At 44.7% G+C, this 14,283-nt stretch overlaps 1 protein-coding gene across 1 annotated transcript; it reads left to right on the forward strand.

Moving 5' to 3' along the window:
• Positions 1-4,957: 4,957 nt before the first annotated feature.
• rfng (RFNG O-fucosylpeptide 3-beta-N-acetylglucosaminyltransferase) lies at positions 4,958-13,793 on the forward strand. The gene is made up of 9 exons (XM_034558530.1): positions 4,958-5,355; positions 6,494-7,051; positions 9,573-9,621; positions 9,766-9,868; positions 10,020-10,173; positions 10,295-10,380; positions 10,958-11,123; positions 11,722-11,807; positions 11,940-13,793. Exons 2-9 carry the CDS (start codon positions 6,560-6,562, stop codon positions 12,010-12,012), a joined length of 1,209 nt encoding a protein of 402 aa, XP_034414421.1. The 5' UTR covers positions 4,958-5,355; positions 6,494-6,559; the 3' UTR covers positions 12,013-13,793.
• Positions 13,794-14,283: the final 490 nt, after the last annotated feature.

Below are 14,283 nucleotides of genomic sequence, written 5' to 3' on the forward strand. Positions count from 1 at the left end.
CTGTGGCACAGTACCGTCACTGTACTCAACACTCACCTCACCTCTGCTGTAATAACATCTCCTCTGCCAGCTTTCCTTCAAAGATACCAAATACATTGGGCGAGGTCTGTGTCATGGTAGAATCTGGTTTAAAGGCTGAACTAGACAAACAGATTTTACTACGGTGGCACCTCACTCGTTAACCCAGTTTTAAGAATAAGGTGACAATGTTAGGTGACAGCGTAACACGACAATGTTAGGTGACAGCGTAACACGACAATGTTAGGTGACAGCACAACGTGACAATATTAAGTGACAATGTTAAGTTACAGCGTAACGTGACAATGTTAAGTGACAGCGTAACGTGACAATGTTAGGTGACAGCGTAACGTGACAATGTTAAGTGACAGCGTAACGTGACAATGTTAAGTGACAGCATAATGTTACAATGTTAAGTGACAGCGTAACGTGACAATGTTAGGTGACAATGTTAGGTGACAGCGTAACGTGACAATGTTAAGTGACAGCGTAACGTGACAATGTTAAGTGACAGCGTAACGTTACAATGTTAAGTGACAGCGTAACGTGACAATGTTAGGTGACAGCGTAACGTGACAATGTTAGGTGACAGCGTAACGTGACAATGTTAAGTGACAGCGTAACGTGACAGCGTAACGTGACAATGTTAAGTGACAGCGTAACGTGACAATGTTAGGTGACAGAGTAGCGTGACAATGTTAAGTGACAGTGTAACGTGACAATGTTAAGTGACAGCGTAACGTGACAATGTTAAGTGACAGAGTAACGTGACAATGTTAAGTGACAGCGTAACGTTACAATGTTAAGTGACAGCGTAACGTGACAATGTTAGGTGACAGCGTAACGTGACAATGTTAGGTGACAGCGTAACGTGACAATGTTAGGTGACAATGTTAGGTGACAGCGTAACGTGACAATGTTAAGTGACAGCGTAACGTGACAATGTTAAGTGACAGCGTAACGTGACAATGTTAAGTGACAGCGTAACGTGACAATGTTAGGTGACAGCGTAACGTGACAATGTTAAGTGACAGCGTAACGTGACAATGTTAGGTGACAGCGTAACGTGACAATGTTCAGTGACAGCGTAACGTGACATCGTAACGTGACAGCGTAACGTGACAGTGTTAAGTGACAGCGTAACGTGACAATGTTAAGTGACAGCGTAACGTGACAATGTTAAGTGACAGCGTAACGTGACAGCGTAATGTGACAATGTTAAGTGACAGCGTAATGTGACAATGTTAAGTGACAGCGTAACGTGACAGCGTAACGTGACAGCGTAACGTGACAATGTTAAGTGACAGCGTAACGTGACATCGTAACGTGACAGCGTAACGTGACAGCGTTAAGTGACAGCGTAACGTGACAATGTTAGGTGACAGCGTAACATGACAATGTTAGGTGACAGCGTAACGTGACAATGTTAAGTGACAGCGTAACGTGACAATGTTAAGTGACAGCGTAACGTGACAGCGTAATGTGACAATGTTAAGTGACAGCGTAACGTGACAATGTTAAGTGACAGCGTAACGTGACAATGTTAAGTGACAGCGTAACGTGACAATGTTAAGTGACAGCGTAACGTGACAGCGTAACGTGACAGTGTTAAGTGACAGCGTAACGTGACAATGTTAGGTGACAGCGTAACGTGACAATGTTAAGTGACAGCGTAACGTGACAGTGTTAAGTGACAGCGTAACGTGACAATGTTAAGTGACAGCGTAACGTGACAATGTTAAGTGACAGCGTAACGTGACAGCGTAATGTGACAATGTTAAGTGACAGCGTAACGTGACAGCGTAACGTGACAGCGTAACGTGACAATGTTAAGTGACAGCGTAACGTGACAGCGTAACGTGACATCGTAACGTGACAGCGTAACGTGACAGCGTAACGTGACAGCGTTAAGTGACAGCGTTAAGTGACAGCGTAACGTGACAATGTTAGGTGACAATGTTAAGTGACAGCGTAACGTGACAATGTTAAGTGACAGCGTAACGTGACAGCGTAATGTGACAATGTTAAGTGACAGCGTAACGTGACAATGTTAAGTGACAGCGTAACGTGACAGCGTAATGTGACAATGTTAAGTGACAGCGTAACGTGACAATGTTAAGTGACAGCGTAACGTGACAATGTTAAGTGACAGCGTAACGTGACAGCGTAATGTGACAATGTTAAGTGACAGCGTAACGTGACAGCGTAACGTGACAGCGTAACGTGACAGCGTAACGTGACAGCGTAACGTGACAGCGTAACGTGACAGCGTAACGTGACAGCGTAACGTGACAGCGTAACGTGACAGCGTAACGTGACAGCGTAACGTGACAATGTTAAGTGACAGCGTAACGTGACAGCGTAACGTGACAGCGTAACGTGACAGCGTAACGTGACAATGTTAAGTGACAGCGTAACGTGACAATGTTAAGTGACAGCGTAACGTGACATCGTAACGTGACATCGTAACGTGACATCGTAACGTGACATCGTAACGTGACATCGTAACGTGACATCGTAACGTGACATCGTAACGTGACATCGTAACGTGACAGCGTAACGTGACAGTGTTAAGTGACAGCGTAACGTGACAATGTTAGGTGACAGCGTAACGTGACAATGTTAAGTGACAGCGTAACGTGACAATGTTAGGTGACAGCGTAACGTGACAATGTTAGGTGACAGCGTAACATGACAGCGTAACATGACAGCGTAACGTGACAATGTTAAGTGACAGCGTAACGTGACAATGTTAGGTGACATCGTAACGTGACATCGTAACGTGACATCGTAACGTGACATCGTAACGTGACAGCGTAACGTGACAGTGTTAAGTGACAGCGTAACGTGACAATGTTAAGTGACAGCGTAACGTGACAATGTTAGGTGACAGCGTAACGTGACAATGTTAAGTGACAGCGTAACGTGACAATGTTAAGTGACAGCGTAATGTGACAATGTTAACTGGCAGCATAATGTAACAGAGTATTGTAACGGGACAGCGTAACGGGACAGCGTAACGGGACAGCGTAACGGGACAGCGTAAATTACATAGATGTTAGCTGGTGCATCTGTACAGTTTGGAACAGTTAGGCAGTGGGAAAACCTTTGAAGATTAATCCTGCTCATGAAAATGCACATTATGAGCCCAGCTGTCATCAGAGGACAACTGCTGTAAAAAGTCCCAGTGTTTACTGGGAGTCACTAAAATGAAAACCAGAGCTGTGATAAACTAGAATCATCCTTTAATTTGCTGCCCATGCAGCGTGTTGAGTACAGTTTCCCATAACATTAAATAATGTGGAGTTGTCAGGCCGTGATTCAATATTGTACAATATTTGTAACGTGACTACAGAGAAAAATCACATACATTTTAAATTTTAATATAAACTCCAGTTTATTAAATCAGAGTATATGAATCAAATGTATGTATTGGCTCAGTGTTATATTGAGAATAGCACAGAGGTGTCCTTGATGAGCTGGCTGTGTATCTGTAACTTCCCTGTGCTCACTCTGTGTGAATCGATGTTGTAAACAAGTTGAAGAACTGAAATGATGTATTAAGCCTAAAATAACTGGAAGTGAATTGTTTGGAATCACTAGTTGCTTCAGAAGTGTAAGGAAATAATATCACTGCCGAAATAATTGTGACAACCTCAGTACTTTCCCAACATATCTTGGCTTTGATTTTAAAAATCACAATGTGCAACATTTTCAACAAATTACTATCTGGTCGCCACAACCAGGAAGATTTAAACAAGGATCTGACAAAGTGTTTCGGTTTATTTGCATCCGGAGGCCAAAAGGCTGCAGAAGAAAAGCCTCGAAACAACACATGCTACAGATGTTGGTCAGTAACTGGTAATGTAAGGTAATGTGTTTGTGATCAATAATAAACGGAGACATGGGGACTCATCTGTGTCTCTCTCTCTCTCTCTCTCTCTCTCAGCAGGTCAATAATCCCTGTGTGGTTAGTAGTTTGCATTAAACTGATTGATTACAGTAACATGCAGCACCAGAGCAGGAGTTTTAGAATCACTGAGGTCAAACTTCCTAACCAAAATCTTTTGCAACCTTAAAATTAGTACATTTCGGTACATTTCTGTCACATCGTATTGCTTAAATGGAACATAGATGTATTGTCAGTGCTGAACATTAGGACAAACACAAAACTGTCACATCTTCGTCGTTCTAGTTAGTGCATATGAAAGGATGCCTCTTTCTATTAATCAGTGGGAAAGGCTATGAAGTAGAGGTGTTCAGTCGAAGACTTCAATTGTGGATCCAATCTGAAACTGATGTGCCAATCCGAAAAGGGGCCGGACTCCAGCATACTGTATCAGAGACTTCGGATGTACCCTTGGTGAATAACATAGCACCATGACGACCAGTAGAGGGCGCTGAGCTTCAACTGAAAGACTTCCGAAACAAACCATAATCACCGAATGCTGCTGCGACTGAGAGTTGCGTCAAGTTGACGGGAGTCAGCTCCACCAACCGGGAAGTTGAGATCAAAAGATCCATCACATTTTAGGAACATCGAAGAGTTGAGTATTTGAACCGTGATCCCTCCAAGTTGTCTGACGTCTCGTGTAAATGATTACCAAACGTTATCAGGTTTGCATAGGCCTACATGTTATAATCCATTAAACTGACTGGAATATATACTGTATATATATCAGTATAATAAATACCTTTGTTAGTGTTGCTGTTGTTGTTTTTATCATCATAATAATTAAGACAAGAAAACATTCTGAATGAATGTGATGATTTTCTTTTTACATTTAAAAAAGGTTACGACTATTTTCTTTTTTTTAACCTAATGAATATGACAATCACACAAATGTCCACCAGCTCATCTTGCTTTACCCACCCCCTGCTGACGGTAAATGGCTTCCATTAATATTTTATTTTGAAAGAATCTACCGGAAAAGCAACCGTATCATGGATGACAGCTTTCCGAGGTGGTTTTCGTGGTTTGTGGAATGTTTGGTTACCTAGAAGTGGTCGAGCTGTGTTCTCTTTAGAGCTCGTGCTGGAGCCTTCAGGTCTCCTGTAGAACTTTATGAACCCCAAAAGAAGAGCGGCGGTCTGATTCGAGAGGGCAGAAGAGCATCCACAGAAACTACCCTGCGTTCACCTTAAAGTCACACCGGAGCAAGAAGGAGGACTGCGAGTCGCGCGCTGGATCCGGTGGCGGTCAGCCCGGTTCACTTCCACCCCACCGAGACGGGCTTCCAGTCAGCCAGCGGCGGTTGCGTTCCAGCTGAAGCTACCCGCGTCCTCCCTCGCCATACTGGGGAAAAAGAGGTGAAATGTGTCCTCTCGCGAGCCACAGTGAGTGCTGCCCTTCTTTCCCGAGCCGGACTCCACTCAGAGCCCTCTCGGTTTAAAGGCGTCTGCGTCCCGTGGAGTTCAATATGAACAACCAGAACATTCTTGAATAGAAACTTTACTTTTGGAGTGTGTGTGTGTGTGTGTGTGTGTGTGTGTGTGTGTGTGTGTGTGTGTGTGTGTGTGTGTGTGTGTGTGTGTGTGTGTGTGTGTGTGTGTGTGTGTGTGTGTGTGTGTGTGTGTGTGTGTGTGTGTGTGTGTGTGTGTGTGTGTGTGTGTGTGTGTGTGTGTGTGTGTGTGTGTGTGTGTGTGTGTGTGTGTGTGTGTGTGTGTGTGTGTGTGTGTGTGTGTGTGTGTGTGTGTGTGTGTGTGTGTGTGTGTGTGTGTGTGTGTGTGTGTGTGTGTGTGTGTGTGTGTGTGTGTGTGTGTGTGTTCGTTCTTTACGATGGGATGCCATATTCATAATGGGACAAGGTATTCTAAACATGCGTTAGAGCCATGTTCACGTGTTTTATTATAATAAGTTATTGCTCTTAGCTTTCCCTTCCCCATCGTGGAGGTCAGCTCTAGGAAAGCTCTCCTTAAAAACAGTTCAATCGCCAGTGACACCTGAAGTAGTACCCGGGGACTTTGACAATGCAGCTTTTGTTAATCACTGTTGTTCTACGAGTGAAGCTTGATGGCTGCGTGGTGTCCCTATAAAGACTCAAGAAGAAGAATTCTCTGATCACAGCTTTTAGAGTGTCAGCGTATAGCCTGTCATCATCATATGCACAATCGTGTGGTTTTGTAATGATAAATTCTAATTTACAAGTCATCGGAAAGGTTTCCTCACGAAAACAATATAAGTTGGCGAGAGAGAGAAAATGTATTTGAAGTGAATACCTTTTGAATATATTACTATCTATAGTAGTTTTAATTAATGGGGCGTGGAGCAGTGTAAGACTTCTGAAGCAAATGGCATGCATCGAGTAAAGGGAACGCTTTATGGGTCTGTAATGTACTAATCATTTCTTAAAGGATTTCATTCCGAATGAGTTTATAGGTGCAGTTTGGTACATCATGCTTGTGTCTACTCTAGTGAACAGTGTTGTCTGAGCATGCCACATACGCTGTTGATTCTTCCCCTTTCTCCGTGCAGGACCCTGTGTGATGATGTGAGGATGGGACAGTGTGGTGTCGAAAGTGACCGCAGCCCTGGAGGCTGATGAACCGGCTCTGTCGGCCAGTCAGAATGCACATAGCTCCGGTGGGTGTCAGCAAGTTCTGCTTCCTGTTTTCCCTCGCGTTCTGTGGCCTCCTGCTCCTGCTCATCCCTGCCCTCCAGCCCCCGGCGCGCCAGGTGGACCTGCCCCAGCCCCGACCCCAAGTCAGACCTCCACGGGCGGGCCTGCAGCACCGTGTCAGATTTCCAGGAGTGTCTGTCCGTGCAGGGGAAACAGACTCTGCCGCAGAGCTGAGTAGGAGCTCAGCGGTGTGGACTGAAGGTACCAGGGATGATGTCCGTAGTCCCAATAGGGGTATGGACTCTGAAGGAGGAGCTACACCTGGAGGAAAGGGTGGTAGACTTTCAGGGTATAAGTCACGGGACCCGTTAGACTTTAAGGACATTTTTATTGCAGTGAAGACTACCAGGAAATACCACAAGTCCAGACTGGAGCTGCTGATTCAGACCTGGGTTTCCCGAGCTAAAGAGCAGGTGAGGAGAGCTCCACTAGTTAGTTCATTTATATATTATATTATGAAAAATCTCTATTACCCGTCTGATCATTTTATTCGGGCCTAACACTGTTACCCACCTGTCTACCCGGCTGTCTACCTTCGTGCACTCACTGCGTGTCACTGGAGTTTTCCACAAGCTATTGGCTTGATAACTTTGAGTGATTTATGATTTACGCTCATAATGATCAGGCAGGCAGACAGACAGACAGTGAAAATCCATTGGTGCTAATGGATTTGGCTGTTGCCCTGTGTCAGGACGTTTATCAGACAGTAAATCTTGACTCCACCCCTCATCTGCTTTGTGTTAGAATCCTAGGAGTTATTTATAGGTTGTTTTTTTGTTATGATTTTGAATGATTCTACACTTTAAACAGCTGTTTGTTCCTCTTCGGTCTGGATAAGACCCCTCATACTGAAGGTTCCTGTGCATGTCCGTGCTCGGGCCCCTGCGGGGAACTTCCACAGCAACCTGTAACTGGGAGTCTCTGCCCCACTAACCACCAACCACCATCATATCCACACACTCTCCATCACTCGCTACACCGCAGCTCTGGCTCTCCCACTATGACGGAGGAGTTCATACTCAAGCTCGACATTTCATTTGCAATTTTGGAAACTTGACGTCAAACTTCAGGCCAACGTCAACAAGAAGCCTCGTGAACGTCTGAAGTCCGAAGCTCCAGACCAAGAGAAGGAGTGTTTTTCATCAGACCGGATGGTTCTAGTCGGGTGGAACCTTTTTAGTGTCAACCAGGTTGTCCATGTGAATCGAGTAGATCGGAGAGGTCTTAAAAAGGGAGCTATGAGAACATCCTTACCGCCGACCGAGGCGTGCACCAAACTCTTTGTATTGTCCAATCAAAGGCGTGTTTTTACATTTCTGTGGCAGATCTCAAGGTTGCTTCAAGGTCTTTAACATGCACTGAAGAGAGGCTTTTGGTTGTAAAGTAGTCCCAAAGACCTCACAGGAAGCCGTGTGACCAGCTGTGTACTGAGAGCTGTTAAAAGCCACCGGTAGGGTCCCACTGCCGGACAAAGAGCGTCAGTGTGGAGAGGAGGATCTCTCTCTGCTTCCACTTCACCCAGAAATGTCCCCGTCAGAGAGAATGGAGGAGTTCCAGTCAACTCGCTCAGGTCACAGCAGACCTGAGCGAGTTGACTGGAACGAGTTGACCCTGTGAGTCTGCTGTCTGTAAGCATTACTGAGACACCGGTGGGCTTTACAGGCCTGTTGCTGTTTTTTTTTTTTTTTTTACTGCTCTTCAGTCGGTAAAGTCGGTTTACTGCTGCCTGTAAACTGAAATGCTGCTTTAAACATGTCAGTGTAGCTCTGCCACTGGAGCAGTCGTGTGGAGAAGGTGTGTTCACATAAAGGGGCAGCCGATGCTTATTTAAAGGAAGGCCCAGTTAAACAGTGAAGTGACAGTAAAAGGCTCTGAAGAGGCCGAGCGTGCCGGTCTGTGTGCTGCGGTACTCTGACTTCACATCCCCAACTGTCCACAAGGAGGTCTGTAGAAAACATGTCTTTTGTCTGGAAACATCTCTGGCAGTGTTGCTCGTGTACATTTATGCCCGACTTCCATCAACATACCGAGTACACCTCTTCATTGCTGCTGCACGCCATATGAAAGAAAACAGAGTAGAGTCGGTGCCTGTGTTCGGAGCGACCATGCGGCCATCTTGTCGAGGTCAAAGTATGTAACGCTAACTGAGGTCAAAGTCTGTAACGCTAACTGAGGTCAAAGTGTTTAACGCTAACCGAGGTCAAAGTGTGTAACGCTAACCGAGGTCAAGGTATGTAACGCTAACTGAGGTCAAGGTATGTAACGCTAACTGAGGTCAAGGTATGTAACGCTAACCGAGGTCAAAGTGTGTAACGCTAACCGAGGTCAAGGTATGTAACGCTAACTGAGGTCAAGGTATGTAACGCTAACTGAGGTCAAGGTATGTAACGCTAACCGAGGTCAAAGTGTGTAACGCTAACTGAGGTCAAGGTATGTAATGCTAACTGAGGTCAAGGTATGTAACGCTAACTGAGGTCAAGGTATGTAACGCTAACTGAGGTCAAGGTATGTAACGCTAACTGAGGTCAAGGTATGTAACGCTAACTGAGGTCAAGGTATGTAACGCTAACTGAGGTCAAGGTATGTAACGCTAATTGAGGTCAAGGTATGTAATGCTAACTGCGATACGTGGCCCTGATGACATGAGGGGTCAGGTAGGGGTTTGTCATTTTCTCTTTTTGACTCCCCGATACTCAAAAAGTCCATAATGTGTATAATTTCTGTACAATTCACCGCTCATTTGGTAGAGGATACCACAGCATGCCTGTTGGCGAAAGTGCTCTTTCCACATCTCTTTTATTTCAGCTGTCTTTCCGGCTCTTGTGTGTTTTGTCTCTCTTGTCTTTGCTCTCTGGAAGCACTTCACGGTGTCCCAGGAGGAGAGCGTGAGCGTACGCTGGCACCTTCTAACAGTTGCGTCTTTGTCTGTTTCAGACCTACATATTCACCGACGGCGAGGACAAGGAGCTGCAGACAAGAACGGGTAAGAAGCTGGACGCTTGTCATAGAAAATTCCCCCAAATTCTTTTGTGTAGAATAAAAATGAATGTTAACATGTGCATCAGCCGCTACCAGGACGTATGCACATGGAGTTGAACTGTGCTGTCCTCCATCATCTCTCCACCAGGAGTGAACCTCATCAACACTAACTGCTCAGCAGCTCACACCCGCCAGGCCCTGTGCTGCAAGATGTCGGTGGAGTACGATAAATTCATCGAGTCTCAGAAGAAGTGAGTAAGAAGTGGTCTGAACAGACTAGTTGAAGGAATACTTTTTGCCCTTAGAATGACCGTTTGTCTGTCAACTCCTCCCGGTCTTTCCTACACGGTGAACGTATTTGCTCGAAGTAAGGTACAATGCTGTCTGTGTGTTGTGTTGTAGGTGGTTCTGCCACGTGGATGATGATAACTACGTCATCCTGCCCAGCCTGCTGGGGCTGCTCTCCTCCTACCACCACAGCCAGGATGTCTACCTGGGCCGGCCCAGTCTGGATCATGCTATCGAGGCTGCAGAGAGGGTCAAGAGTGACGGATCGGTCAGTCTGATTCTGGCTCCACTGACTGACATACACAAATCCAGGCTTCAGGGTGTTCTGACAGAAAACTGTGAAGCAAAAAACACTATTCCACACCTAACATCTGGCGGTCTCATTTCAGGTGTCCGTCAAGTTCTGGTTTGCCACAGGTGGAGCAGGTTTCTGTATCAGCAGAGGCCTGGCACTGAAAATGAGCCCATGGGCCAGGTAGGTCATAGACTCACCTGTTGTTCCTCCAGAAGCCAGAGTACTTACTTTGTATGTACAGCTAGAGACACTCTGTCTTTAAGCTGTCAATGCTGAGAATAACCATGTCTTCAGATAACCCTCAGATCAGTCAGTGACTTTGCTTTATGGCCTGTGTGACTCTAAATGGCCATCATTTATTAAAAGAACATTGTGCTGTATTGAAGAAGACTTGAAACTAGAGATTGAGACCATAAACTCATGTTTACTGAGGGAATAACTCAAGAGAGAAGAGTAATTTTCTCATAGACTTCGATACAATCGGACTGTTTTAAGACACTTAGGCGGTGGCTCTACTCTGCAGAACCAGAGGTTGCAGTCTGGTTCCTCACCATCTATTCTTAAATGTTGACAAACTGTAGAATCTACAGTGTAGATAGACGCATAGTGCTTTAAAATAATGAACAAAGAAAAAGGGTAAAATATTTTTACTAAAAATTACATTTTCCACTTACTTTGGAAGAAAGTGAGTTTAAAAATGGCTGCAGTTAATGTGTTAACACGCTTTGTCGGCTGAAACTCTGTCCTTTGGTTTCAGTTTGGGGAATTTCATCAGCACGGCAGAGAAGATCCGACTACCGGACGACTGCACCATCGGCTACATCATCGAAGCGCTGCTGGAGGTGACCCTAACGCACACGCACCTCTTCCACTCCCACCTGGAGAACCTTCAGAAGCTGCCCACTGACACAGTGCTGGAGCAGGTGAGTGTGTGTGTGTGTGTGTGTGTGTATGTGTGTGTGTGGGGTTTGTACACTAGGGCCTAACATTTGAGATGCCTTGAGAAATCTAGCATTCAGAGATTGGTCAAGCTGTAGAGCTCCGGACTTCAGCCCCTCCCATCGGACCACTCGACGTGGCACCTGAACTCGTGTTCCCCAGAGAGGATCATCAGGATACGTGTATGCTGGCTAACTGTAGATGGAATAGAATGGGACCGTTATCAGTTTGATCTATTACACCTGTGTTTACCCTGCTGTGGAAAGAAAGGCCTATTGTATCACATAACGCAACGTAGACGTGAGGAAGTGTATTAAATATGCTCTTATTTATTAACAATAAGCATGATAAAACATACAGTGCAATATCATAGCAACATGTAAACATTATTTATTGATGAAGCGCGGTACACATGTTTTTTGCAATGAAAGCAACTGTAATGTTGGTCCGTCATCCTTTTCAATAAAATATGTAAATGTGATGAATTAATTGCTACTGGTGCGATCATATGAAAAGTGTTATCCTAAATGTTATTGTTTGTGTTTCTCTGCACTGAAACCGATCGTTGTATGTTCTCAACAGGTCACTCTGAGCTTTGGAGGCTTTGAGAACAGAAGAAATGTGGTCAGCATTGTTGGAGGCTTTTCCCTGGCTGAGGACCCCACGAGGTAATGAATCAGAACCAGCCCTGATGGGAGTAATGTAGCCCTTCTGCTCCTCCTCACACTGCACTGTACTCTGGGAAACACTTTGCTCTCAATACCGTACGTCCCTGATGCTCCTCCCGTCCTCTCCTGCAGGTTTAAGACGGTGCACTGCCTTCTCTACCCAGACACCAACTGGTGTCCAAAGCCTGAACACAGCCTGAACTGAAAGCCACTGTTTTAAACGGCAGCACAGATACTTGCTCATCATTCAGCCCACTGCCTCACCCCGCCACGGCTGGATCAAGCTACGTTTAGCTGGAAAAATGCCACGTCACACACCTCATGCTTTATGAATGCAATCTAAATCTAAATAGCTGAAGCCAAAGAATGATTCTTTTCTGCCTAGAGCATAGTGGTTGGTAAAGAATGCGTCGGTATACAGTTTGAGTGCTACATTGTAACGTACAAGCTTCTTCTCTTCCTACTTTCCTGCCGTTGTCATTGGTTTAATGAAGGAACTATTATATTCTATGGCTCCATGCACTGTGGTTTGACTTAACCTGTAGAGTAGCAAAATGGGCCCGGTTCCAGTATGTGAAGGACCCCACAGGAGTATTGCCTTGAGTCCCCTACTCTGTTTGTGAGGGACCCAAAGTCATATTATTTCTTTAGAATGAGATATTGTTGAGCTACTTTTAATTAATTTTATTTTTTTGAAGAGTCTGATTATTATGTATTGGGTTGATCAGAATTCTTTGGTCTCAAACATGGAGTGGACGTTTCTATTTCTGACTGTTCTGATGCCTTTTTGTATTCTCAGCCAAAAACCTTCCCCTTGTATTAGCCCATTTCTAACCGGACCATCTTTATGGTTTTGCACTACTTTGATCTTGTCACTTCCTGTATGTTGCCGTAGTTACATGTTAGTGTTGGGGTATGTATGAGTGAACTGTATTCTGTCTTTGCATCGGTTGTAGTCTTGGCTCTGCGCGTGCGTCTTTAAGAAAGAGATTATTCTTTATCGTTATTAGTTATTGGAGCCAAAGAAACCTCAACCACGTTGTTATGAAACTTTGTGTGGACTTTCATGGTCCCCAAAGAGGGATGCCAATAATGGGAGTGACCTCGAGTTTCCTGTTGACCGTACAATGATTCTTCAACGGTTTGTTTCTGGCAGCTGGTGTTAGCAGCATGGCTAACGTTAGCAGCCAGAAACAGTCCCTTCGGGCTACTCTCCTAATAATGATCATTATGAATAAACAACGAACGTGGCTGTTGTTAGCACTCGCATCGGTCAAGCTAGCAGCGTGCGGAAGGCTCTGGTGACGAGCAATGATTCATGATGACCCTTCACATGATACGCGATACAATACAAAAGGCCATTTTCTTAAATATCAAGACCTCTGTTCCTTCTTGGCTGACTTGTACTCCGATAAGCTGGTTCTTTGGCTCCATCGACTCCGTTAACAGCAGCCAGAGACGCTGCAGGGCTTTTACAGGCCGACCCTGAAGTTTACATCTCACCGGTTCGCTCAACAAAAAGCAAATGGCGATTTTTATTTTTGTACTATTGCAGAAAATAAGCTCTCTTATAATGCTTACCTGTTCTGCTCAGTATGATCTATGTTTTACAAATGAACATGTTTATGGTTTTCTCATTTAGATAAAACTACCTTTTGTAAGGGAGACGTCTTCAATGTCCAATCAAAACGTTAATTGGGGCATCAGAAACCCAATTTATAAGTAATTGACCTCGAGACGAGGAAACCTGCAGGAAATGCTGACTCATTCGTGGGTTTTAGGACTCACTCCTGCGGCGCTCTAGTTCTGCCTGGAAATGTTTTTTTTTGTGAAACACTTTGTTGCACATGACTATGATCCAAAACCCAGAGCACGTATTCCACTGCAGGTCAGTGGGTGAGACTGAGTGAGAGTGTTTTTGTGAACCCTTTAAACTCTGATGTATTTTTGTGTTTTTAATAACAATAAAACCTTTCTGCATTGTCATGTTGGCTGATTTAAGGTATAATTGATAATTGTAGAGTCTGTCAGCTTTTGGTCACTGAACACAACACCGTAACAAACCAATGCCTTTAGCAGTATTTAGTTAATGCCATCTTTGACGACTGGAAATGGCTGTCAGATATAGAGGAGCCTGCTTCCACGTCCAGTATCTTCCAGGAAGTGCCTCTCTGACCAGGCGGATGAGCTCACTGAGAAACGCATGTGATTTAATGATGTTGATTTAGTGGCGAAGGACTCTGCTCCTGAATCTCAAACTGGGCGGATGTGGAGAAAAAAAGGTCTGATCACACAAGCTCATTAATCTAAACCGCTGAACAGGAGACCTACAATACTGTGTAGCTTTAAACATGAGGAATATTGGCAGTCAGTTTCCATTTTCAGATCTCTCAAAGGTGCCATTAAGTGAATTTATACTTGTGTTATATATCGTTTTGCAACAATAATTTAGTACACATTGTACACAAATGGTGAA

The sequence above is a fragment of the Cyclopterus lumpus genome, chromosome 19 (genome assembly GCF_009769545.1).
Source record: "Cyclopterus lumpus isolate fCycLum1 chromosome 19, fCycLum1.pri, whole genome shotgun sequence".
Taxonomy (NCBI): Eukaryota; Metazoa; Chordata; class Actinopteri; order Perciformes; family Cyclopteridae; genus Cyclopterus; species Cyclopterus lumpus.

What these genes read in the sequence shown, in the direction of transcription:
- rfng (XM_034558530.1), top strand. Translation starts at nt 6,560, where the DNA reads ATGAACCGGCTCTGTCGGCCAGTCAGAATGCACATAGCTCCGGTGGGT. An exon ending in TTCATCGAGTCTCAGAAGAA is followed by an intron (nt 9,869 to 10,019) that starts GTGAGTAAGAAG and finishes GTTGTGTTGTAG; the next exon opens with GTGGTTCTGCCACGTGGATG. An exon ending in CTGACACAGTGCTGGAGCAG is followed by an intron (nt 11,124 to 11,721) that starts GTGAGTGTGTGT and finishes TGTTCTCAACAG; the next exon opens with GTCACTCTGAGCTTTGGAGG.